Source organism: Anopheles maculipalpis, chromosome 2RL, assembly GCF_943734695.1.
Source record: "Anopheles maculipalpis chromosome 2RL, idAnoMacuDA_375_x, whole genome shotgun sequence".
Taxonomy (NCBI): domain Eukaryota; kingdom Metazoa; phylum Arthropoda; class Insecta; order Diptera; family Culicidae; genus Anopheles; species Anopheles maculipalpis.
The window spans coordinates 4,272,559-4,300,363 of NC_064871.1; the positions used below are offsets into that span (position 1 = coordinate 4,272,559).

Below are 27,805 nucleotides of genomic sequence, written 5' to 3' on the forward strand. Positions count from 1 at the left end.
ATATTTTTTCTCACATACTTTTGATTGTGTCCCAAAAACCGTTGGGCATTTTCAAATCTACCCACGAAAGCCCAACTGTCAACTGTCATCAGTCAGCTGACAGCCGAGCATGCCATGACCTGCTGCGCTACACCTTCATTCCATCAAAACATCGCAACATATGTAAGCAAAACAAAATTCGCTTTCGTGTTGTTTTCACGTGAAAAAGTGTTTCCTCCCCGTTCATTTCAGAAGCCAGTCTTTCGCAATAGAGATGCAACGCCACCAGCAGTCCAGCAGTGTGCACCGTACCAACTAAGGAAAAGCATTGTGTAGAATGGTGTTGAACAAGACGTAGGTGCCGCAGCAGCAGAAACCCCAAGGATGGAGTTTAAGTACGCCAGCTGGATAGCGCTCAGCGTCGCTGTGTCGATCAATCTGGTTGGAGTGTTCTGGGTCACGACGATGGTTATCGGTTTGGTGCTGTTCTTGCTCGGGTAAGGGCATTGGCTTATCAGCTGTCGTTTGTTTCGAAGCTGTATGTGAGTATGTGCGGCACATTTTCAATCCGTTCTCTATCATCCCCTAGGTTTCTGACCATATTGTACTTACAACATAGCGATCTGGACAAATTTCTCGACAGTGGGCTGCTCGAGAACCCTTTGGATGAGCCGAAATCGTTGGGATTAAGCATCGGTATGTAGAGTAGAGTTAGGCCTAATGCCACGTTAGTTTGGTAGCTTTTTATTTGTTTACCCCTTAACCCGTACGATTGCGAATTGGTTGTTTGAGTTTGTTTTGTTTCGGTTTGCTTTCTTTGTTCGGTTTTTATATGTGTTATTGCCTAATAATGCACATGATCTCATCCCGATTGGATATAAGCGTCGTTGGAATTATAATTTGTTTCATTTATTGTCATCATCTTACATCTTATATGTTGCTCATACGATTGCTTGGATGTTGTGTGTTTGCTGTTTGTCGCTAGCAATATTCTATCGCCTCATCCGGAAACCCCATACTTTCTTCTCTCTTTCTCTTTCTCTCTTTCCCATATCAAACACACATGTACACGCTATCTCTTTCGCTCGTCATCACTTGAATCGAAAAACAAAAATTTAACCAAAAATGTTGCCATGACATGCACCCGTGCACACGAAATCGTATAAAAAACCTGAACCAAACATCAAAATTCCTCATCTCGTTACTATCTGCCGTGACGGAACTGTCACACGCACGGTCGCACGCAATACCCCGGCAACTGTGACCGGTCGGTGTGTTTGTTAAACGTCACGCGCCTTTTGCCCACCATCCCCCCCTCGCTCGAATAGTTTGTGACCCTAAGCCCGGTAATTTGCTGCTCATTTCGCCCAACATCAAAGTGCAAACCGAATCGAACCGTAATGCGAAAGCGCACCACCACCAACACCCGTCCGGTGATTCGTCCGCGACCGGTGGCCACGGTACCCGCCGGCGCAACTTTCTCGATGCCGGAATCGAGCTGCTGTTCAAGAAGCGCGAACCGCGTGCCAGCGGTGCTGAATCGCCGGTCAAGCCAAACGCAATCACGGACCACCTTATGCACCGTGGCCACCATTTGCACTTCCACCAACGGGACCATCATACCATTTTAGATAACAGTCCGGAAGGTGTTGGGCCGACCCATCATTCGACGCTGCCGGCCACCAGTCGGCCATCGCCATCGCCCGGGGAGGAACGTAGCCGCTGGAGACCGTTCGAGAGCATCAAAATACATACGGACAAGCGGGCGACAGGAGTGAATCAGGACGGGGACAAGCATCGCAGTCGAAAAGATGGTAAAGTTTCGGGAAGGGAAAGGGGCTTACAGTGGATTCATGCTTTTATCATTGTGTTTGTGTAGCGCAAGAAGGTGTAGGGAGGTTCGTTTGTCCGACCTTTAGGAGGTAGAGGATACGTAGAGGGACGCAAGATTAGTGCTAGAATAGAAAAACAAGCTAGTGTTCAATTTTGTTCCGCCTGGAAAAAACGGAAAAGTGATCAACTTCTTCATCGATCTTCTCTTTGTCAAACCTTTTCCAGTAGGAAATGTTTCCATCGGCGAAGAAGTTTCGGTAGCATCCACACCACTGTCCTCGTTTAAGTCGTACCTCACTCATCCGGAGATTCTGCTGCATCACCAGCACCACCAGCGGCAAGAAACACCGCCCGGTTCGCCGAAGAAGAAAAAGATACTCAGTGGCAACAAACCGATCGACAAGCTGATCCACACGATCCTCGATTATGTGGTGCGTGATTTCATCGATTCCTGGTACACGATAGTGTCGGACAATCGGGAGTTTTCCGAGTGCAACATACGGACCAGTATCGAATCGCTTATCCTGCAAATCTCTCAACGTGTCCGTAACGTCGATTTGCTGCCTTTGATGACGACCCGACTGATTGACGATCTGGCAAAGCATACGCGCTTCTATCGGCTAGCCTCGCAGGAGGTAGTGAACAGTGCCAATAGCAAGAAATCTTCCACCACCGATCCGAAACGCTCCAAGATCCACGAAAAGTTGTCTCCCCAGCGTCGCAACCTGAAGGTGGAAGGCCATCGGCGAAACAAAAGCGAAACGGATCTTACCTGGCAGCTGGGCAATGCGGCACTGCAGAAAAATGTGGCCAACTCACGCTTCTACAACGTACCGGCCGATGAGCAATCGTTGATCGATCCGGAAACAATGCTGCTGAACTCGTTCTTCGGGTTTTGCGAGGAGTACCGCAGCGAGTGTATGGACCCGGAAGCACTCAACGATTACTTCAAGCAAGTGTCCGAAACGGTGCTTTATTTCGTGCTGCCGGAGGAAGATTTCAACTGCTTAACGTTGCGCACGTTGCTGTGCAATCTGCTCGCCAACAGTTTGCTGAAACCGATGTTTAACACGCTTGCAGATCCGGACTTTATCAATCTGCAGATAGCGAAACAGTTCACCAAGGATCCACCGGCGGGCGAGTTTCTGCTGAAGATGATCCGCCAGTCGACGGATCTGTCGGAGTTGCGGGCCTGCCGGCAGCTCATTACCAAAGAGATGGACGCAAAGTACAAGGATAGTAGCTGCAGTGCGGAGCTGGCCAGTTTAAAGTACACCCAGAAGCTGATCGATTTGAGAATTAGCCATCTGCAGAACAACAAGAATGGTAAGGAAAGGAGGACGTTTAGGTGAACAGTATGAATGTAGCTTTTCTTTACTTTCTCTCTTTTGGCAGACTTTGGCAAAACGGAACGGGATAAAGCGTCAACGAATTTACCACAGCTAAGCCTGGACGATATACTGCGAAAGGAGCTTGCCGTGTTCTACTATCTGGACTATCTAAGTGTTTTAAATCTGCAAAAGTATGTGATATTTTATCTCACCGCTCAAGGTAAATGCAGCTGTCGGATGCTTGTGGTGGGTTGTGTTTTAATTGGAACTTTGAGGCTTTGTGTTTTTCAGAATGGAAAATTAGCACCAGCCAGTGCTACTCCGAGATGCAGGTAAACAAATCGAAGTTGAGCCGCGAGGAACTGCTGCGAAGCATCCGGGAAAAGGCGAGCACTCTGTATCAAGAGGTAATTGTTTTCAACTAAAGGGAATTTAGTTGGCAGTGTCGGATTTTGGCTCTATAAAGATGAAGTTTTCGACGATTGTTCAAGGGTTTGACTACTGAAGAGAGCTATAAACCTATCAATTTCGATTGTCCTCCGAGCTCCTCCTCATTCTCGGCGATGTCCACCGTTCCCGATGTCTCTTTCTGATGTCAAGGGACCTGTTTTTTATTATTGATTGTTCGTCGATGCTTGGATGAGAGTTAATCCACACTCTTACTTGGACAATGATTATTAATTTGTTCGGAAATGACCCCATTTTGTCGTAAAATATCATCCTGGTTAAGTGGAGTAGTTTTTTTTATTAGTTGAAGTAGCTTCTTCAAGATTTATCGAACGGTGAAGATCTGATCAGCGGATCGCTTGCCGTTTCCTCCTCGCTCCTCGCTTTCCTCGCTTTGAATTGTCTATTGCCATTCCTACAAACAGTATTAGAAGACTTCACGGTATAAGATGCAATATCTATTTACTGTAACTACGGCTCGTGTTACTTCAGCTACAATAAAAATATTTTCTTCCCCGTTTCTTCCAGTATCTGCAACCCTCCTCACCGAACTACCTTAACATTGATCCGGGACTAATCGAGGCACTCAACTTCCGGCTGAGCGATCCATCCATCCAGCCGGAAAACACGTGGTTCGATTCGATCTGCAAATACATCTACGAGAAGCAGAAAAACGAGGAAGTGTTCCTAAACAACTTCTACCAAAGTGTGGCCTACAAGCAGTTGCTGCGCGAGCTAGACTTTCACAGCGCGCACGATCAGGACATGCCGTCGCTCGATCATTTGACCGTGTTTGGTGACCGATTGCTGCAGAGTGACAGTGCAAGCGACACGAACAGTGGTGACATTCGGTTCGACGAAACGGATGACGATGAGGATGCCACGAACACGAACGCGTCCAACGTTCAGGGCCCACCGATTACGGTGGACATCAAGGAAGAGCATGATGTGAGGGCAAGTGCCGCTCTTCCGATCCACAAGAAACCGTCCCCATCGAGCTTGTTTCCTACGACGGTGAACACGATCAAGCATGCCCGATCGCACAGCGACTGTACCGGGATGTTTGCGGCCATTAACGATCTCAACATTGAGCAGCTCCGTCAATCGTCCGACTGTTCTAGTAATGATTCGGGCAACGAGGCGTCCACCACCGTCGTGCTGCCAACGAGTCGACGAATTCCGGCCCCACTGCTGCATGCGGACGATGTGAATCATCATCATCAGGGTCATCTGGGACATCACCATCATCACCACCATCACCAGCATCAGTATAGACACAAACTGTCCGCCCGGATCATTAACACGGCGATACATTGCGAGGGCCACTACGCGGTATACGCCATCCAGGTGCACGTGATCGAGGATAACCATCACAAGAGCTGGCACATCTATCGACGCTATTCAAAGTTCCTGGAGTTGAAGAAGTTGCTCGTGAAGCGTTTCCCGGCACTCGAGCGGGTTCCGTTTCCAGCGAAAAAAACGTTCCAAAACACGCAACGGGCGGTGCTGGAACATCGGATGGAAATATTGAACCGCTTTCTGGCGGAGATTTGTGCGAAAGCGGAACTTTCCGAGGAGATGATGGCGATCATACGGAACTTTCTCGAGCCGGACACGGACGATCGGAAGATGCATGGTGGACCGGTTGTAAAAACGGTAATTGCTGCTTCCCATACTGTTTTGTTCCTACTTTTATTTCTTCCTCGTGTGTTTTTGTTTCTTTTCTAGATCGAAAGTCTCAAATCGGGCATGAGCAAGATCCGCAACATGCCGGACACACTGGTCGGTGGCATTTCGCGAATGTTTGTAAGCAAAAGTTCCCTCAAAGAGCGCAGCTTCTACGACATTCAGGACATTCCGACGCTCGAGCTGAAACAGTCCGAGTATCCGGCACTCGCCTCAGCACTAAACCTTCTCGACGAGGTGTTTGATCTGCAGAACAAATCACAATGGTTACGCCGAGGGCTAATAAATCGTTTGCTCGGTGCGCCCTGGGTTAGCCATGCGACCAACAAGCGGATTATCCAGACAGCTAGCAGTCTACTTGCACCGGACAAGCTTGAGGCGATTCTTTCATCAATATTGTAGGTCCAAGTGCTCGAGTTTCTTATCTAATTGAAGTTGTTCTAATTGAAATCTTTCTTTCAAGGAATAATGTCTGGCCGGAAGGGGATCGCTTCAATCCAACCACACCGCTACGCGAGGACAGTACTCGGCTGCGGACAAAACTGGCGGCCAAAATTTCCCTTTTCGCCCTACTTTCCGACGATCTGAAGCATGTGGTCGGATCGGTAACGTGCAACAGTGGACTGTTGAATTTCTTCCAGATGCTACAGAACAGGAAGCTAAACACTCGGCTACTGCTGATCCTGTTTAACCGCTTGCTAGTGGTGATCTTACAGACAGAAAACATAACCAAACACGCCGTACTGTCTGGCCCCGGTGCGAGTGGAGCTACTGCAAATGGTGGCGCTGTGAACGGAACGGACGATACGACGACAACGATACGCATCGGAACACCGGGCCCGGTTGTGTCCGGATCGCGAAAAACTTCCAGATATTCGTAAAGAAGCAGGATTAGCTAGATAGAAAAGATATAGCGGGGGAGGGACAAAGTACCAAGCAGAGAGAACCCTACATTCCCGACAGTATGTGTTGCATGCAGCGATTGAAACGAAACGGTATTACGAAACGAAAACGAGATGCTACTGTATTGGTTTTAGTTGTTTTTTTTTTATCATTTACCCATGTATCAGCCGCCATTCCAATATTTCGTGTTTTATTTAATTTGTTAATGGTTTTTGTTTCTTTGTTTTATAATATTGGCTTTTAATACAAGAGTGTCGCTTTTATTCGGTCCATACGAGCAAGGTTTTTTGTTGTTGGAGCTTTATTAAATATTAGAGACACACAAACATAGAGCTAAAAACAGATGCATAATAGAGGTGCTTAAATTGTTTGCGTGTTGGCCATTTTTACTTTTAAATAAACAAGTTAGTTGCTATTTTTCTTCCATCGCGCTAAACCATTTGTTGCCGGTTAGGAGAAAAATAAAAAAAAATAGGAAATATTATTCTGTGCATGTGTCTGAGGCTGTCATCATTACACTTAGTAGGATTATTATTGTTGTGTAGAACAAAAACAAAGGGAAAAATAAACAAAACAGAAACTGTAAAATGAAAAAAAAACCTTGTCCATTCGGTACTTCTAATTCCCAAAGCCTAAGATCTTACGCTGAGAGGAGCGAAATTCTGTATTATCTCGGGATCGTCGCCGCGGAACCGTCATGTAAGACCCTCGGAGCATTCTCTTTCGTAAAGTTCGTTTGATGCTTAATGTAGGACAAGGCCTTCCAAAAGATCGACTAGGCTCTTCCAAATTGTCCAAAACTTCACTAATCTTGGAACAGCCATCAACGATTTGATGGCACTAATCTATCATAGATCGTGAAACGATCTCTGTTGGGAACATCATAAGGGCCAAACAATCTTGTACGCCTTTGAAACATAGACTTCAAAGCTTTAAAGCTGGTTACGCCCAAGATGACGACGTTCAGAAGGATATTAGGATTTCGCCGAATGCGTGGAAGGACAATTTAAACTGCCAGAGGGATTCTGGGGACTGTCATGAGAGTGGAACCGAACGACCATAAATTCCAGCATAGGATATCCGTACGATAGCGAGAGAAATATTCTTTCCTTTCAGATTGCTCTACAAAACAAAAAATAAAGATAATCAAACCAAACACCATTACACGTTATTTTAAATTATGTTGTGTTTTTTTTTTGTTCTTTTTACTTTTTACTTTGTTTTATTCATAATCATAAAAGATTTGTTTTTGTATCAGCACTTTTGCTACTGCTGCCGCCCGCCGTTTTTTTTTTGTATTTTCATCGATCTGCTGTGTGTGTTTTTGTTTACTTTTTTGTTGCTTTTTTCCTCTCTTTCGTTTTTCTTTACACAATTTTCTTTACCCTTCATATCGCCTGTCCACGGGCTCCAGGTGGAAGGACATGCTACTTAACCGTTTCGTTACACGCTACTACGGGTTTGCTACTACACTACTGGTTGCTACTACATATTACTGATCCTGCTGTGTAGCCTACACACATACACAAACACATCCCTTTCATCTCATCTCATGACATCCTTTTTTTTTAATTTCTGAGAAAAGGAGAGATACAATTTGTGGCTTTTTTGTTTTTCTGCGTGTGTGTTTGTGTGCTTTTGCTTTTTGCTTAAGTAAATCTCTTTCTCGCTCTCTCTCTCGGTCTCTTTCTTATGAGTTTTAGAACGCTTTAGAGCAAAGTTATCATTTATTTAAACGGTGCCGCAACGGTTGATTCTTTTCGCGGAGCGTTCCTGCTTGACGAGGTTCGTCGTTTCGCTAGTTTGCACTTTCTTCGAGAAAGTGGAAGCTTGGAAGAAGTTCGATAAGTGACATACAAAAACAGCTTCCAATAAGCGAAACGATCACACTACACATCACAGGAGGAACACACGCAAACAAACCGCAGCATCATGATGATAAGTTTGCTCTCGCCCTCGTCGTACTACGCTTCACTACACAAAAGATAAAGAAATAAGGCAACTACTAAACAGTAAATAAAATTAAAAAACGAAGGAAACTATCATCCACACACACACACACACACACACATCCACCTACGGTACTCCTTATCCTTTCTTTGTTTAAATGCATCTTAAATTGTTTAAAAAGAGGGGGGACGACAACTTGACCAGATGTGTGTGTGCGCGCGTGTGGCGGATACTATTTTTACTTTTGTTTGTACAAGTATCATACCGTAACAGGATACACGAGAGCACACACTTCAAGTGATAAGACTGACATTTATATAGAGATGTATTTATATGTATGTATATGTTGGTATGCATATTTATAGCTACTACTACACCTGCGCTTGCTTCGCTATTTACAATTTCCCTTTCCTCAAGAGAATACGATTGAAATGTCCATGTTTTTCTGATTTTTTTTGTATGTGTGTATGTGTGTGTCGCGGTATTGGAGCATGCAATTTTTGGGTGTTTTTTTTCTATATTTTTCTTGAAAATAAAGTACTTTTTTCCCTACTTTTATTAGCTGCCCAAGTACCTGTTGCCTACAGTACACACTACAGCCAACACGCACACATGTACACTGTGCCTCTCATATAAACGTTTAAAGTATGTTTATCAACAAAAAAAAAATGAAAAGAACCCTCCGCCTCGCCCTCTCCGCCACTTAACTGTCTAAAATCACCGAGATCCTTTAACTAGGCGCAATAATCTCTACAGCAAGGATTACAAAAAAAACTTTAAGCGGAGGCTCCCTCAGAAAAAAGGTATGTAAGTGTGCGTGTCGGACTGCGTGCAAACAGTTTCAAACTATCCTTTCGACACGCGTTTGTCTTATCTAACTTATACAAAAAGGATCTTAAAATCTAGTAGGCTTTTGTGTGTGTTGATGATGCTGCTAGTGTATGTACGTGTGTGTGGTGAGAGAAAGAGAGACAGAGCAATAGAACTGAAGTAGTTTAAGGCGAGAAAAACAAAATCTCCGCATACACGCACACACACACACACACACACGCACATGTTGCGTGTTGCTATGGGGATACTATTTGTCCTTTTCTATCATCCCCTAACGACTCCTTTAACCACACGAAGAACGACAGAATAGAAGCTTTAAGAACAAAACAGATCCTGACCGATCGTGTGTCTTCTTCGTGTTCTTCACACACACACACACACACATACACACAAACGCTGCTTTGCCTTTAGGTGTGGGTGGAACTATTTTTCCACCTTCCCAACACCACCGCCCATCAGCAAATGTTCCCCAGACAGAAGGCCACCAACAACTCCACTACCGCCACCACCGCCAGCACCGCCCGGCTGATGCGCATAGTTCCGGATCTGATGCAGGGAGATGAGCTGGTTCGGGAATCCGTTCGCAGCGGCCGCAGCCACCGCAGCCGCATTCTGGTTGATCGCTTTCTGATTTTGGAAGCTGATCGCGTCGTACAGGTACGAGGGTGGTGCTGCCCGCTGTTGGGCGGCTGCCAGCTGCTGCTGATGGTGTTGATGGGCCGCCGCCAGACTGTTCAGATGCGGTGGCATCACGTTGATCGGTGTGAAGGCGGACGAGTTGGCGGATGAGGAATTCGATTGGTTGTTAACGTGCTGCTGCTGCTGCTGAGCCTGTTGCTGCTGCTGCTGCTGCTGGGAGTTGTGCCGGATGACGACCAGATCCTCGCCGACGTCGTCCGCCGAGTTGGCGGAACTGCTGCTCCCGTTCAAGTTACGATGATGCTGCGGATCTGGAAAGATGGAACAGATAAGAAGCTACCATCAGGCGCTATCGCACCGCACTGTTGTTCCGTTGAAATTGGAAAACCGGGCGCACACCACACCACCACACCACCACTTACCGTTCGCGGCACCACCATTGTTCGCGTTGCCACCGGCACCGCCACCACTGTTTGCACCGTTGTTCGCACCTCCACTACTGCTGAAATCGTACTGCTGCTGCTGCTGTTGTTGCTGCTGCTGCTGTTGCTGTTGCTGCATGGCTTCCGCTAGACTTGCGGCCGAATCCGGACTAACTTTGGGCCAGTAAGGGTGCTCCAGGCCAACGGCTGCAGCAGCTGCTGCCGCATTCCCTACCACCATCCCTCCCATCCGGTTCAGTCCCAACCCGGCCAAACCGGCCAATCCAACGGCAGCTGCATCCGCGACCGCTGCCACCGCATTCGCCACACCGGCCGCCACACCACCAGCACCACCGTTTGGACTTCCGGCGCCACTATTATTCGCGTTACTATTCGCATTACTGCTGTTATTATTATTATTATTATTACTTCCAGCAGCTCCGGAACCGGCCGAAGAGTTGGCACCGCTCGCTCCCCCACTACCACCACTAGCTCCTCCACCACCACCGCCGGCACCACCACCACCAGCCGCCCGGTTACGACGCTTTTCCTCCTTTTCCGCGTGCTTCTGCATGTGCTTCGCCAGGTAGGTTTCCTGCGTGTACGACTTGCCACACAGCTGGCAGATGTGTGTCTTCAGATGCTTCGAATCCTTGTGCTTGGGGATGTGCTCCAGCAGGGATGCTTCGTCCGTGAAGCATTTGTAGCAGGAGTTACACTTGAACGGTTTGTCCGTCTGATGGCACCGCGAGTGGGACTGCAGGTTGGAGAGCTGAGAGAACGCTTTCGGACAGCCGGGATGCCGGCATTTGTACGGTTTGTCGCCGGTGTGCGTTCGGATGTGCTGCTGCAGATGGGATAGTTGGGTGAACTTGCGCTGGCAGATCTCGCACCGGTACGGTTTGATGCCAAGGTGTATCCGCGTGTGCTGGGACAGGTAGCTCGAGTTGGCGAACGACTTGGTGCATTGGGTGCATTTGTACGGTTTGGTTTCGCGCATCTGTAGCGTTCCGCCGTGCAGCTCCAGGTTAGCCTTGGCGGAGAAGATCTGCAAGAGAAGAGAGAAAGAGAGGAAGAGAGCATTAGCAATTGGGATTTTAAGTGTTTTCTTAGATTTATTGCATCGTAAAAGACATTAAAGTAGTTGAGTGGATAGTACTTCTGCTTCTCACCACAACCATGGATCGGCCAATTGGCCTTCCTTTGCTGTGAAAAGGGGGGGTGGAGGACTAAGTTAATGACGTCTGTGCCGAGAGTTTTGCTATACGAGACACCGAAACGACGTCTTCGCTCTACAATTTAGGTACTCGAGTATCACTTGTAAACGCGGCAAGTTATAGTTCATAGCATCAGTATTACTCATAAGTGACCTAGAGAACTACTCTGGATGAAATTAATCAATCTTAATTTGATGATTAGTATGCGAAAGGGAAGATCAATTTAATCACTAATTAGACTGATGCCGTAGCTCGATAACTTGGGGAAGATAATTACTAAAAGGCGTTCATTTCATCCTCCATCTTTCGCAAATGATAGATAAATTTTGTTTCAATGTGTATTCTACATGAATCGGGCAAAGTTAACCTACTTTGGATAAGGGTGAAGATCGTTCCTGAGCCGTCGACGGTTGTGTGACCGCTGCCTCGCAACACGCTCAAGCTCTTACCTTCTTAAGCTCATAGAAATCAATGATCATTTTAGAAGGTAAAAGATCACCATTTTATGAAAATGTTATACTAAATACAATATTTTTATAGCAAACATAGCTACATCTGGCAAGGTAATAAATTTGGGCCCTTAAAGTTCCTCAACTATGCCTTCAAATCCAGCCCCTCACTAGCCCGCTCACTTAATCCACACGGCCCACCAACCATCAACAACCTTAACCTTGCCCAGCGCGCGCGCAAGGTGGTTTTGGTGTTGGTTTCCTTCATTCCATCGCTAAATCGATTATTAACAACTCCTCCTCACACACACTTGCCATCCAACTTCGGCTGAAGACAATGTCAAGGTCGACACAATGTGGTTGCCGGTGGTTCCGAATTTACTTCCCAGAGCACACCGCAAGTTCGGAGTTCTCTTCGATAATGAATGTTATTAGTGGTGTGGAAGAATGCGTATTTCGGAATTCTTGTCTGCGTTTTCTCGTGACAGAATACAGCGAAGTTGCTAGACAATATCAACTATTCTACAATTTCTTACTATTGCCAAGCAGAACTAAATAGCAGCATATTTGGGGTTATGGAGGGGTTTGTTGTTTTCCGAAAGTGACTAGTCATCCTCTCCGTTTGCTGTGAAGCGTTTGTGGTGTGGCGGAATGTAATGCTCTTAACGAACCGCTCCGTAACTTCCCCAAAACTAACCACATGCCATTTGAGCCAAGGTCGCGTCAGTTCTTGCCTAGTTGAGAGAGTGGAAAGTGTGGAGGTAGTAGTAGGCATTGGTAACGTTGGTAACGAAGGTTTGCAAACTTCCTGCCTTCTGTTTTGTTGGGGCTGATCATCTGACTAAGCAAAGAATTGGGCGCGATAGCGATCGACAGTTAAATGGAGAATTGAAGGAACTGATCTCCAAGTCTCTAGAGTCCAGTCTACTAATCAGCTGTTTTAGTGCACCGTTTAAAGAAACCTTCAAGAGGTCATGGATAAGATGCAGATAAGCAGGACGTTTTATCTCGTTTCCTATAAACACACTTCATATGGCCACTTCTCTAAGTTCCCGGGTGCAATTACAACGTAAACAACAATTTTATGCCATCCTCTCCCCGGAGGCTTGAGGTTTAATGGTTAAGAAGGATTCAAACAACGTGTTTTGCGTGTGTGTACCGTAGCGGGGCTATGATTTGCTCTCTTCCGTCAAGTGCTCGATCGCGTCGTCGTTCGTTTGCAGCACCCGTCTCGTCTAAAACTTCAATTTGTCGTGAAGAGGCCAAGAAGTGAAAAAGCCATCCCCATACAGAGAGAGACACACACAAACAGCAAATGCAAATTGTGCGTCACACCGTACCAAACATCCATTTAGCTCTTGAGGAGCCGGAGAAGTGTCTTGTTGCCCCAAACGGGAAGGCGAAAGGGAAGAAGACACGGGGAGCACTTTTTGAAGCACTGGCCGCAGCCAGCAAACTTGCTAAATGCTCTGACTGCTTTGAGTGATCGTGGACCTTGTTCCTCAGGTTCTCCTGTGTACTTGTTGCTCGTCCAAGCCGTGTGCTAAAAGACGATTGGTCAAATTTGTAAAATCAAACATAAACAAAGCGAAATATGATTACAAGACGCACCGAAAAAAAGGCCCTCCCCAACAAAGGCAGAGAGGCAGAAGCAGCATCAGTCTTATGGTGAAGCAAAAATAAACATAATTCTCTGTTTGTTCTCGCATCCAACGTGTACCCTTTGGTGCTGACGAGAATCGGACCGACAAAAATGAGGACAAAAATGAGGGTGAAGGGTTCAAATTAATTTCACAAATTGCGTGTTTTGGAGCAAAAGCACACACACACACGCTTGGTTTTAAAATTTATAGGTCCAGTCAGAGAAGAAAAGACAAAACTTAGTCCGGCATACAACTACTGTCCATTGAAGTTGAAGGTAATGAAAGAATAATATTCGCCTAACTAACTATACCACGCATAAGACGACAAGAAGGTTTTTCGGTGTGCTTTTTGGATGACTTGAGATTTGGGACAGCAAAGGTCCAACTCTATGGAGAAGCTGCAGAAGCACAGAGCGCATGATTCATAGCAATGTGACTAATTCATTTGAATCATGCTTAGTTACAACTTTTTATCTTTAATAAGGAGAAGGATTTATGGAATTATTAGGCCTGATTATTTCATACAAACGGAAATGTCTTAACACAGGCATGTCAATACAAACGGAAAATAAATTTGCATTATGAAACCGTTCTTGTGACAGACAAGTTTCGTTAAGCATCGTTAAATCGTTAAATCTTCAAAATCAATCTGTCAAAGTGATGAAGCCAACAAAAACCAAGCCAATAGTGTAAACAAATAGTGATGATGAAAGAATGGAAGTTCTTAATAAACAACATCGGTTCCTTCGTCGTATGATCGATCCTTTGGAACTAACTAATCAAGCGTGAGTTTTTCTTGTGACTTTTGTATAAAAACTTTTTGATATGTTCTCGTAGTTGTTCTTTGCAGATTTCGGATAAATTTTCGTATATCGAAGAAAAATTTCTTCCATATTCTTAATGAGATTGAGCCAAAAATTCCTCCGATAAGGGCAAAACGACTCACGCCAAAAGAAATGTTGGTTGCTATGCAGCGGTTTCTTGCGGAGGGGAGTTACCAAAAGGGAACTGGGAAAGATTTTAATACAGCAATTGCTCAACCAATTTTCTTCGTGGCATTTACCAAGTGTTTAAATATTTTGGAAAAAAAAGTTGGCGCCCCAATACATTTCACTAGAAATAGAGCCAAATGAGCAGCAAGATGCCCGACGATACTTCTTTCCCGTCCTTTTCTTAGATAATATCCTATCTGAAGTAAAATACTCACATTTTGGTTCACTCACAACTGCTTAAGAAAACGAACTGAAAACACTGAACCGAGTGAGTTTGGCGCCTTTCCGTTTCGAATAGGTGACGGAAAACAGTTTGACGAATACGAGTCGCCGTTTGTGTTAGAGAATACAAATTCTTGACAGTGTACAGTGTAAAGCCCTCGTGAAAGTTGTAGTCCCACAGCAGAAAAAGATCTCGTAATGTTTTGATCTTAAAGCAGGATATCATATTCCTCGCAAGCTTCTGGTTAGTTAAATGAATTCTTCAAGAAATATTGTTTCTAATCTGACAACAGCAGTAGTTCTTCATGTAACTACTAGGCCACGCCGACCACCCAATGTCTTACTAAACTTGCTGATGATACCAAGTGGTTGAATAGTAAGTCCTCACTACGGGGGAAAGGTCCGGATGGGATTTGAACCCCAGACAAAACAGAACGCTATATCGAATCTCAATTTTTAAGGTATCTCTTGAGGTTCTCAAGTGCCAAAATGCTAGAAAAGGAGGAAGAAGCTCTCGCCATAAGTCCACTGAATAATAGAGCGATTTCTTCTCTTTATCCCTGTCCTTGGGAAATTGAATTTTTCCACCTTTCTCTCGATCCAAATGCACCATACACAAGATCGCGTTGTGACAGTTTCTCATGGAGCAACGGTGGTTCGCAAGCAAGTCAACCATCTCTCTCCATCCAAGCAAACCGTTTTCCTTCATGGAAATGGGTGGGTAGTGGTGGGGGTTATAATTTTTTCACATCTTATGAAAGAAAGTGTGTGTTTGTGTGAAGGATACACAGCATCTCGCACTAAAAGGACCGTAAATCCATCGCCTTCTTCGATTGGATTCTATGATTCTATGAAAGTGAAAAGAAAACAGGGAGAAATCGTGGCGCGCGATGTGTATGTATGTATATATTTCGTATCGTTTATTATTTTTACTTCTTACTTCACCAGAGAGCTGCAGTTTTCCCACCCACAGCCACCCCATCAGCTTGTTGGAGCTGCCTGCCGGGCGGATAGGGAAGATTGTTCGTCAATTCCTATCAATTTCTCTAGCTCGCTCCAGCGCACAGACTCCATCATCCCGGGGTCTATGATAACACCGAGAAGCAACAAAACCAAATCAAAATAACCAACGGACACAAGCACGATGCGGGCCACACCGAGCATCGTCGGGGAGATTCCCTTCCACGCAAGGGCCCCACAGTGTGTGACACATCCAGCGCCAACAACAACAACAACGGTGCAACGGAGAGACAGAATGAGAGAGAGAGAGAGAGAGAGAGAGAGAGAGAGAGATGCTGTGGGATGGATTTTGATGTTTGTGCTCCGCTTGCACAGACTCCTTCCCTTCAACCGGGTTGGGAGACTGGGTGATGTTTTTGTTATTCTTTCATTTTCTTTTGCTGCTCTTCAACTCCCACACTCTCACTCTCTCTCTCTCACCCTTCTATGCTTCTCCTTTTCACCCTGCAATCACACCCCGTCGATTGCACCGAAATGTTGTTTTTGGCAGACGGTTTTGTTGTTTCTGCTGTTGTTTTGATGGCGTGTGTATTATTTTTTACTTCCTCTTCTCCTGCTTTCTTCCCCGTTTTAAGCCTTCGTCTCTTTGGATCAGCGATTTTTGGACTCCACACGGGAGTGCGGGAGGGGGTGGTATGGTATATGCTTTTTTTTTGTGTTGTATTTTATTTGAATCTTTTTTTCTCCTCTTTTCTTTGCTCTTCTGTCGATTTTCAACAAACCTTCTTCACATTCCATACTATGTGCTTCTCCATCCATCGAGGTTGAGTATGTTGTTTTTTCTGCTCTTCATTTTATTCCTATCCTGGTTTGGACGGGGGGGGATTGGTAGGTTTTGTAGGTGTGCAAAAGGTGTAGGATTTTTGGTAGTTTTTTTTTGCATATAAACCGTTCACCCCCGTTTGTTGTTTTTATTATTTTTTTTTTACTATCCTTCACCTTCACTTTGGTTTTATTTTGTTTTTTTTTTTTTGTTCACTATCCTCTGGATGGGAATGCGTAAATCATGCTAAAAATGAGTTGCATACGGAAATATGCAGGAAAAAGAGAGCAGAACAGCAACCGCCATTCGAATTTGATGCAGTTGCATACTTGTGGTGGGCTAGGCATGGGATGTTTGGTGGTGTGCAGAATGCAAGCACACCCATCCCTCTCACCCCACACACGTTTTTCCGTTGCAACAGGATTAACACACGAAAGAGGGTGGAAAATGCATTTTTTTTTTCTATAGACTCCAACATTGTTACACAGCGAAACGTCGTTGGCATAATAATGGAAAACGAAATTATTCATGTGTGTGGTTTAAACTGTGTACATGTGTGGATGCACAGCAAACAAAAATGTATGCATCAGAAGATTTTAAAGACGGATTAAAGTGTCCCTTTCGTGGTGTGGGGCCGTACACTTTAATGCCTTTTCCCACACCGCAGGACCTTCTTCTAAGGAGCAACACTCACCTTCACATCAAGATCGTCCGATTCTTCACTCTTTTCCCGCTTGACGGCTAGTGCGGTGGGTTGAATTTTACCCTCCTCGGTGGCCAGCAAAAGTTGCCCAAATACTGGTGCCATGATTTTTTGTTTTTCGGGCTTTTATAGCAGGATGCACTTACGCACAATAGAAATCACTTTGTGTTTTAAACACACGCACACACGCGTACGATAATTTTTATTCCTTATCGGATAAGGATTTCACCGACTTTCTTTTGCTCTCTTAAATACTATAATATTGCACTTTTTATCTTCTTTTTTTGTATTCCCGAAAGAACGATGCTTTCAACCACTAATCATCACCATCTACACCATCATACGGTCATTTCTTTACGGCCGTAAAACTTTACCACACGGGTTTGTTATTGTTTCTCGTCGTTTTTTTTTTCTTTCTTCCTTTTACACGTTCCTTGCTCACGCCCGTCAACTTATTAAGCGGGAATTACTTCGCGCAAACAGCCGGCCAGCATTCGTAATCATTATCAAGCCGCAGCAAGCCACCGACGCTATCAAACGAAGACACCATTTTCGCACATTATGATTTTATGTGTGTAAAAACGAATTATTTATCGCAAAAAGCCAGCCTCCTTCCTGGCGCTACTGTCAAAAAATGCACACCCGAACAAAGCGAACCCGTCGTCGTTAGCAGGCTGGTGTGTTGTGTGCGTGTTCGCTGTCCTTGGTAAGCGCCAATACCAACGCAACCCCGAGAAAGATTGCGCCTTTGCTCTCTCCCGTCCGCGGCACGCGCGTGCACGGGGGAAAAAACTCTCACGTGCGAAAAACCGGCACACATGCACCCATCCACACACACACACGTGCCGCGCAGCTTCACTTTTTGTGGGTGTCGCGAAGTACGCGCGCGCTCTCTCTCTCGCTCTCTCTCACGCGCCTAAGATTTTGGCTTCCCGGATATTTTTTGTGCTAAAAACTCTCTTGTAACAACACACAGCGCGCGCACACACGAATCGAATTCAAAAGGGACAGACATTTTTTTTGTTGGGGGGTAAAAACTTCCCCCAATGGAGTAAAAAACTGACGTTGGGTTGTTGGGTGGGGGGTTAGGGGGAAAGGGGGGGGGGGGGTGATAGTGAAGGGACGGGTCGAGTTCGGCAACTCATGCGTTTTGCCGCTCATGCTCGCGGGGGTCGCCATTTGGTTTTTTGCTCCAATGTCCCCGCGCACGCACACACACACACACAGAGCTTGCTTTGATTCCCATTAATTTTTTCAATTGTGCGGGTTTTTTTTCGCAATAAAATTTAAATGTAAAAGCATTTTATTGAATAAAATAAATTTGTTTTTAAAAGCAAAATGCAACTATTTTTGGGATATTTTACTTGAATTATTTATCCCATAAAAATTTCAAAAATAAAAAACGAATAAAACCCCGATATTTGCGGTGTTAACACAGGTTGATGTAAATTTGTAAGCAAAATGCGACAAAGTAACAAACAGTTGGTACACTTTTTAGCCACAAATTAAACACACCGATCAAAGTATCCCGCGCTTTAGCTCTTTTTGGCTCGCTTAGATTACGCGGCACGTCACATTTACACGTCGGGCAATAGCAATAATAATAATAATCAAACACACACACAAGCACGCAACCATTTAAGTGCCAAGCATTCTTTTTGGCACTTAACGCTTGCACGGATATAAAAACACATTATTTAAGTAAACAGACGACGAATTCTGCTAACCAAAATTTATCAAACGCACACACACACACATGCCTGTAGCCACACGCATTGAACGCTGCTCTTCGCGGAGCAAAAAAACGGCACACACATTCACAGCGGTGCTCTTATGCTGCTTGGACGCGCACACAACGCACACCACTATACAACCGTACGCACACGATCCCTTACAGCATAGGGGGTGGTACAATGGGCTGAGGGTAAACGATTGTCGAATGGAGAAAAAAAAACCTGCCAAGCTGGATGAAGAAAAAACGCTAAACTCGATCGTATATTTTCCACCGAAATGAGATTGTTGCCGCTTTAAAAACTAAACAAAACCAATAAGCACGCACCGACACACACACACCTTTGTACGCACGCGCCCGCTTACACCCGCGAAGAGCTAGCAGAAAAAAAGGAAAACAATTTTTTCATCTCTTCTCTACAAGTGCGGCGATTTTTTCATCTGCGCGGGAGACCCGATTGTAGCAGGGTAGATATGTGTGTGTGTATGTGTGCGCTCCGTTTTACACATTTAGTTGGGGCTATTTTTTGCCCTCGAAGACGGCGAACGACGACACACGGCGACACAGTTCACACTCTACTTTTGGGATGAAAAATGCATTTTCCATTCATACGGCACAAACATATATTTTGCCTCCCCCTTCGCGTACTTCTTGCTTCGGTTTTTAAACACACAACCACACTAGTTAAATTGAAATTCTGGGGGGGCATTCGTTTGCCAAAGCACCCAAAAACGCCACACACCCGCCACGGATCTCCATCACTTTTCTCTTACACCTCGCGAGCCGATCAACTTCGAATTAGTGCAAAAATCGCGACAGCAAAAAAAAACGACATAAACAAACCCGAACCATCTACACGAAAGGCAGCAAAAAAGCTTCCGCGGTGCACTTGGATTACTCGATTGGCCGTGGTACCATTTTTTTTGCGTAACGTAGAATATTTAACACACGAAAAAACACTTGACGGCACAGCAGCGCAGACGGTGAAAAACACATCCGCACGCTTTGAAAGGTAAGAAAAAAAGAAAATTTTTTTGGTGTGTGCGGTCACTTTTTTGATCGAACACACACACCATCGAACCGCACCAAGAGCGCAAGTGGGTGTATGTGTTTGGGTGTGTGTGTGTGTGCGTGAGTGGGTAGCAAAAAGAGACTGGCGGAATACGGAGAACAGCCAGCACCAACTTGCCGCACTGCTCGAACACAGCTCGAATTGTGATGTAAAATTTTGACCAGGTTGTCCGCCTCGAGTACACTCACTGTGCGTTGTGTACGCATGCTGCTCGAATCGTATCTCACGTGAGATGCGTGATGAGATGCGATGAGATGAGAGCCGGCACAGTTGACTGGTGGTGAGTGTGGTGAGAAAGTGGTGAGATCGAGAGCAACAGCATAGTTGCGCGGTGATTTTGTTGTTGATTTGAATGTGTTTTTTATGCTGGAAAAATTATGTAAATTTTTGGTTTTTTTTCGTGTAATAAAAATGTTAATACATGGAACTAAAAAATGAAATATCTTTTTAATTCAAGAGAAAAAAAAAAACCTCTTGCATTTTCCGCACGCACTTACACACGCTCGATTTTCTTTTCATTTTCAAAAGCGCGCGCACGCCTCTTCCGCTTTTTGGGGCAAAGCATGGGCATTTGCTCGATGCTTTAATCGACCATCTCGTTCTTTTTTATTCAAAGGATTTTTTATCGGTACAAGCGCCACCCCATCCTGACTCACCCCACCCATTTCCTCCCATGAGCAACAAGAACCCGAACCAGAACCCGAAAAGATTTTGCGTGTAGCATATTATGTACAACTTTTCTCATTGCCACCTCTCTCAGTGCCAGATGTCCCGCAGGAAAAAAAAACAGAAAATAAAAGTGGGCCGCGGCAGGGTGCGGCGGGAAAAACCTTTTTGGGCAATATAAGGGATTTTCCAGTTTTACTTACTTTTTTACGGAACAACAAGGGGAACAACAACAGGCAGTCGTCGTCGTCGATTGCACCACATACACAACACGTCGAGGGTTGCTTTTCGTCCGTTCGGCCACACACTGGACCGCATCATGGCCAGCGGAGGGGTGGCGAAGCGGGTGTGGAGTGGAATTGGGAAAAAGGGACGGACGATCAAAAAGGACGCTCCCGGTGCTGCAGGACAACGGAATGTTTGCAAAATAGTCCGAAAGAAACGGGCCAACGAAATACACATAAAACTGGCCGTTAAGGTTAGGAAGGGCTTTACCTTTTTTTGTACTCGTGTCTGTGTGTGTGTGTTTCGTAGGTTTTCAATAAAAACTAGGGAGGGTTTTTTCCCTTTTTCGAGTTTTTTTATTTTTTTATTATTTCCGTGCTACAAAACTCGACCAATGTGCCGTCTCATTCGTGCCGGGTCCGAGTAGTTGCCTTGTTGAGCCTGTTTTTGCAGTGTAAATGGTAGAAAATTCCCCTAAATTTTTCATCTCGTTCGAAAAAAAAGGGCGAACCGAATCATGTACCGGCGAATGAATTTTTAGTACGAATACTAGTTGAATAATGTGTTGAAAGAGTTTTTCTAATAATTAAATATAACAAGCCATGATGCAGCTAGAGCGATTCATCTTGTCTGTGGATCTAATCACTAACACACAGAGGAAGATCGCCCCAAACAACAAAAAAACACGCTGGAAAGATTCTAAAATTTACATACTGCAGTTTTGTTGCAGAATCACACCGACCGACCGACTGCGAACCGAACCGAGCGCACGATTTCCCGCAGGGCAATGAACGATAATGGCACCCAAAACCCGTAGAAGGAACAACCAGCAGTATATACCAGGCCAGGTCGAAAAGTGAGCAAAAATTCTTCTTCCTCCGATGAAAAAAAAAAAAAAAAAACACCCAAAATCAAACGGTTCCACGTTGAAGGTTTTCCTTGCATTTTTTGTTGTTTGGTTTGGGTTTTTTGGCCCTCCGCAAGTTCAGGTTGCTCTCCCTTTTTTGCTCCCTTCACATCGCGGGCGCGAAACGACTTCACGTCGAATCATTCCCTCGGCCTTTTACTCTCACCGCAGTCCCTCTCTCTCTCGCTCTCTCTGTCTTTTACATTCCCCCTTGTTCCATTCCACCCTGAAAAATGCATAAAACCGCGAAAATCTGCACACACGCACACGCTCTTCTCGCCCGCTACATTTATGTACAGTTGGTCAAACTGATGTTGGTACAGCGGAATGGACGTTTGGTTCTTTGATTTATTTTTTTAAATATTTTATTAGGCATTCGATTTCAAAAAGCACACTCTATTGGGAGTTCTACTCCATAGGTAGTTTGCTAATTAATTAATTTAATTGTTTATTTCAATTCAATGCAATTCAAAAGCATTTAATTTTTTAAAATAATAATTAAAATTCCACTTTTGCCTGTGGTTGATATGAGTGATGAATCAGAGTATCGCGAATGAGATGAATTATAGAAATTAAAGCATTTCTCGGAACAATTCGAAACTATTTTTAAGATATGGTATCATAATCACCTGAAATGCTCAATCTGTACCAAAGAAAAAAGGGAAAAACATGCCTCTCTTAATTAAAGTGTCCCATAATAAATTTAATAATAAAATAAAAATCCCATAATAAATTCGCAATCATATAGAAATAATTAAAATACAAAAATTAGCATAATTAAGTAAAATGCTTCATCAATAAACGAGCATTTAAACATTGACAACAACAAATTGATAATCAATAAGCCACCGTATAAACCGGTGTACCGCCAACAGTTTGACCAGCTGTAGTGGCAAGCTCAACACACACAAACAGGGCGGCATAAAAAAAAAGGAAAAGAAACCTGCCCAAACAACAGCAACAGCAGCAGCAAGAAAAGAAGCAATTCGACAAGAGAGAATCTCCACTTTCGTTTTGATGTGTTGCTTCTTCGTTTGCTTCTCTACACTTCCCGCGCGTTACGTTGCGTGTCGCGCGAATGTCTCGTTTCGGAGCTTTTCCTTCACCTTCTTTCCACCCTCACACCCCCTTTTCTTCAACCCCCCCCCAAAAACCGTAGCTGTATAAGGGTAGGTAAAGTACAAAGGAAAAGGGAAAAAATGAAAGAAATGCTCCACCGCCAACACACTACACCACCGCCAACGCAACGCATCATTCATGAGCGGCGCTCCACACGGAGACGAGCAGTGAACCAAGCAAAAAAAAAGCCGAGAAAAGTGACGATTTTTTCTGGTTTTTTGAACCCGTTTCTTGTGCCGTCCACAACTCGCGCCGCTCGCTGTGTACTGCCGAAAAAATTCATCGCCTTTTTTGGGTAGGAGGCGGGGGGGGGGGGCGTGGGAGGGGGGTTTGGTACGTACAGTTAGTGTTGGTTAGTAGGCTGTGTTTTTTGGCCTCTCGCTCACTCTATCGCGCTCGGGTGTATGCGTGTGCGCGCGCGCACATACACCGTCACTTGTAGCTCTTAAAAAATCGAGAAAAAAAAACATAATTTTCCCCCGAGCTTGGGTGGTGTTGTGAGCAGCGCCAAGAAGGGGGAACGGGATAAGGGGTGAGTTTTTTGTTCGGAGGTTCATTTTAGCCGAAAACTTCCTCTCCTTCCTTTATCGATGCATTTTTTTTATTCCCCCCCACACTCACACACGCGCACGTACTGCATCTGTGCATCGTGCCATATAACACCCGAAAATTGCATTTCCGAATTGCATGTTTTCCCCTTTTTTTTATCCCAGGTTTTCTTTCATTCGCTTCTAAACCAATATCATCATCCCCATCATCATCATCATCATCGTCGTTAGAGCACAACAGGAAAGCGACCCCTACCCTAACACAAAAAATGGCAAACCCGCATGCATCACTCTCTTCCTTGCAGTTTGCATCCTCCCTAACTTGCTTAAATGGAGAAAATCTCATCAAACGCAGGCACACACACAAGGGTAAGAGGGCATCATGCACTACACACCGGGTGGCTAGATTACCGACCAACTAAAAAAACGCATTCATCCATCCCAATGCGCCTGCTTTGATAGTTTTGCCTTTTTTTTTTTGGTGGGCCGAATCCTATCCCTTTCTTGCTCTAACGCTTTCGCACACACACAACGCACGCATCATCCGCGAAACTCGCCGAAAATTGCAATTTTTCTTTCGGGCCTCTCGTACGGTGCGATGTGCGCGGGAAACAAAAAAAAAATCATTCTTTGTCACCATCCGATTTCTGCGGTGCCGCTTATACAATGTTGCTACGTTGGTGAGGAGAAGCAGAAGACGTGAGTGGGTTTGGTACCAGGTGATGTCCCCCACCACGAACCGTTCGGCGCGTATCCTATGGAGTGAAGGTTCTTCCGTGCATCGTTGAACAAGCAGTGAGCAGCAGCAGCAGCAAAAAAAAAACAAAGGAAAGAACAAAAAGAAAACAGCGCGCCGCAACTGACCGACAAAGAGCGCGCGCGGGTCTGACGTAATGTGATCGGCGATTTTTGGGAATGATTTTTTGTTGTTGTTGGGTGGGTGGGGGAGACGATGACCACCACCAGACGCACATGTACTTGGAGCAAAGAACGAGTAAAGGGAGAAGACAAATAAACACATATCGAAAATGTAGGGGGAAAAATGTGCGTGCCAACTATGATCGAGGTTTTGACAATTTCATCAGACGCGCCCATCTCCTGTCGCCTGTTGCAGTTTCGGGATTTTGTACAAAGTACAGCCCAGAATTTTATAGCCCAATATAGAGTCTAATCTAGAAAGTCTATGATGCCCTGAGTCATTTGATGAAGAACTGACAATTTCAACCGATTTGGAGATTCAAAGATAAATAGTCTTAGGATCTGAGGCTAGGTCTGCCATTTCTTGATTTCTTAATAGGATTAATAACTGTAAGCTGGTTAGTCAAGTAAGGAAAGACGATTATGGAGGTCCTGGCGTACAGTACTTGTTCAGTATACATTTTTCGCCAAGCCAATACTTCCATCCAATTGTAGAATCTGATCTATGAAGTCTCAGAAGTGTTTTAATGTATGGAGTTCTTGAAAACACTCTTAAATCTTCAACTGGTTCCCATTTTAGAGGTTCTAGGATTAACCCCGGCCCACCAAGATTAACACCCGTAGACTACTCAAGTCCTGCGTAAAGAGAGGCGATCCTGGTGGAATTTTAAACATGATCCAGCTGTGGAAAATGTCTGCCCCAGGACCGCCAGATTTGGATATTAAAAAAGTGCGCTCTAAGCAAAAGTTTCTTCGGAGTTCGTATAATGAATCCTCACTTCCCGAATGTTTGATAGAGAAATCAGTAGTCCTGTCCAGCTGGATTAGCTGGATAAGCTCCATTAAAAACTATATGGAGGTCTGAGTTCAAATCTCTTGCCTCTAAGGACACTAAGCTTGAGGTAGAGGAAGCAAATGAGAAGTTGAAAAAGTGTGTGCAAAAGATGTGAACTCGGTTTGATTTTTGTCTGCGAGTACATCATCATAAGTGGCTTACCCTTATCTCGCTCATCTGGAATAAAATCTTAAACACTCGATCACAAGACGCGCCAATTCTGTCACACACACCCTGCCTTAAGTAAAAAGACGGTTTTTTTCTGTTGTGCGTTTAGGAGGAATACAGAGGAACTTGGAACAACACTTTCCATTCACGAAGCGGAAGTCTTGTGTCAGAAGAAAGCAAACCATTCAGATTCCTCCAAGTGGGCTACTTCTTTTTTTGGGGAGACAGCTAATTTCTAGACCACAAACAGCAAGCGCACATGGTGTTAGCAACAAGAATGGCGAACTCGGCAGCCAGTCGTAAAGCAATTAAACATAATCCCGCTCGTGTCGGAAGTGGGGAAAATTTGTCTTCCAAGTGTGTCGACAGCATTATTCGCACGCGAAAAAAAAAAAAAAAACCCACTAAAGGACACACAGTTTGCGTGGCCCTGTGTCGAGTTCGTTCGGATGGTAGGATGACTTGATTCATTGAGAACTCCACTCAGTAGCAAAAGTGAGGAACCAAACGATTTGACGTACATTTTTCATTTAAGCTGACTAGTGAAGAACTCGAAGCAAGCACAGAAGTGTCGTCGAAGAGGGTTGTCTTCAAACACTGGTTCATTCACTTGTTGCACGCTGGCGCCACTGAGAGCCCAGCGGTAGCGAAACAACAGCACACGAAAAAAAAAACGGGAGAAGCTTCCAGCAATGACCAGTTGATGTTTGCTTGCAAAATTGTTTGTTCAAAAGTTATTTTAACCTCCACCGACTTCACTACACTCCACTCCTCGCTGCTCGAGTGCAATGTCAGCAGTAAAACGACAACACTCAATTACCTGCGTATTTTTACAAGCCCTTTTGGGGAAAATTGCATGATCGATCATAATGCGTTCGTTGCAGCGCTACACGAGCGTTAAATCGTACCGCGAATTAAATTTGATGTGCCAAAAATAATTCCCTCTGTTGCTTGCACCGAGCCGCAAATTGAATTATAACACAAAAACATATCCAACACACGACAAACGCTCCACGCTCAACACTAATGATACACGCGTTCCTTCACTCCAGTTCCAGGCGAACACGTGTTTCTGTGTGCTGTAGGGAGTTAATGATCTGGTCGAAACCATCGCTGGCCTTAATGAGATTTCGATCTTCCGCTTTTTGGCTTTCCTGTGCCATGGTTCCTCGGGGTCCTGGGTGAGATCCGAAAGTCGCCACGTACAAGGAACAGGATCAGCAATAATGATCCCAACTGGAACTACTTTTCATGGTTGAAGAGCGTAATTAGTGAACGACGGGGGAAAATAACCCCCCCCCCCCCGCCCCTAACTCCCCTCCGGAGTTAGACACCAAACAAAGCGTGTGTCCAGGATGTGTCCAGTAAACGTAAGTTATGCAAATGCTGTCGCCTATTTCATTCTCACGCGTTACGGTAACAACGTGGGTCACACATATTTTTCTGACCCGAAATTTATAATACTTTCGCCACTACAAACACGGTGTGTGTGTGTGTTTGGTTTGGTTGTGTCCCTTTTTTGCTGGACACGCGTGGCTTGATGATATAAAAAGACATAAATCAACGGGTTCCGAACGAAGATCAGCATGGGTTCTCTGAGGGTTTTGAAAAACACCGAAAAGGAGTATAGGAGAGAGAGAGAGAGAGAGAGAAAGCGACCAGAAGTTGCAATGTTCACGATCATAAACATGTCCAACGCGAAGGGCGTCCCCGGAAGGCGAAACTGCCATTGTGCAATTACTACCAGAACGTAATCTTAAAGCCACCGGTCTGGTAGCGTTTGCATCTGCCCTTCGATTAGCGGACCACGGGGACCAGAGCGCGTGATACAAACGGAAGGGAATAAAAAAAAACGGGAGTCCCATAAATCATGTACCGTCGTTGTTGTGTCTCGGGGGCCATCGAATCATGCACGCGAATTGAAAACATTAGCCGATTGCATCTTGACAACACACGTTTGCTCGGCAAGATTTTAACGCACCCGATAGCCGAGCCTGAGCTGTTGAGAGCAAATTGAGTGGTGAAGGTAATTAAGTTTTCTTCCCGAGCGAAAATTTGATCTAATTACGATTACGACGGTGGGTGAAATTGATCCAGCAGCTAATTTCGGGCCCATAAAATAAATAACAAACCAATTCACCGGAATGATGCGTAAAGTGGCCAACACGTACTTAAAGGCTGCCGATCTGATGAGAGATGCCAGCAGACGGACAATCAGCAGAGACAAGAATGGGCGGTGAAATTATCAAAATTAATTCTGACAAGCCTGTTTTTTCTTTGCCTATATTTCCTTTGCCTACCTAACTTTCTTCTTGAGAGCACATTGGAAAATTTGGGAGATGAAAGGTTAAAAAATTTAAAATTTCCCGCTGATCAAATTGGTAGCTGTTTTTAAGAGCTAAAATAGCTACGGAAGAGAATGTGTTTTTCTAATAATTTTCCTTAAGAGGCACTAAAATTTTCCCTCGACTAGAACTTATCCATTACCTGTTCTGCATATGAGCTAATGAAACAGACCATTGGGACCCTATTTTTATAAGATACCTCATGCATATTAAACTGCAATTTGCAAAAGATTTTCCGAT

General features: G+C 44.8%; 2 protein-coding genes across 2 annotated transcripts in view; one reads left to right on the top strand and one right to left on the bottom strand.

The window, feature by feature from the left end:
- Positions 1-339: 339 nt before the first annotated feature.
- Positions 340-6,157, top strand: LOC126556744 (sorting nexin-13-like). The gene is made up of 9 exons (XM_050212213.1): positions 340-476; positions 569-675; positions 1,308-1,793; positions 2,038-3,138; positions 3,208-3,363; positions 3,435-3,550; positions 4,119-5,246; positions 5,319-5,674; positions 5,740-6,157. Exons 1-9 carry the CDS (start codon positions 364-366, stop codon positions 6,155-6,157), a joined length of 3,981 nt encoding a protein of 1,326 aa, XP_050068170.1. The 5' UTR covers positions 340-363.
- Positions 6,158-9,382: 3,225 nt separating this feature from the next.
- Positions 9,383-27,805, bottom strand: part of LOC126557256 (zinc finger protein squeeze) — a 28,607-nt gene continuing 10,184 nt past the window's right edge. The window contains exons 3-4 of the mRNA XM_050212964.1: positions 10,022-11,069; positions 9,383-9,910 (exon numbers count right to left, since the gene is read on the bottom strand). Coding sequence (XP_050068921.1) covers positions 9,384-9,910; positions 10,022-11,069 — 1,575 coding nt within the window. The 3' untranslated portion in view covers position 9,383. The remainder of the gene's footprint in view (positions 9,911-10,021; positions 11,070-27,805) is intronic.

Excerpts from the sequence above, each read along its gene's own strand:
- LOC126556744 (XM_050212213.1), top strand. The coding sequence starts at position 364 with ATGGAGTTTAAGTACGCCAGCTGGATAGCGCTCAGCGTCGCTGTGTCG. Across the intron at positions 3,364-3,434 it reads ATTTTATCTCACCGCTCAAG|AATGGAAAATTAGCACCAGC; the intron begins GTAAATGCAGCT and ends TGTGTTTTTCAG. Across the intron at positions 5,247-5,318 it reads GTGGACCGGTTGTAAAAACG|ATCGAAAGTCTCAAATCGGG; the intron begins GTAATTGCTGCT and ends TTTCTTTTCTAG.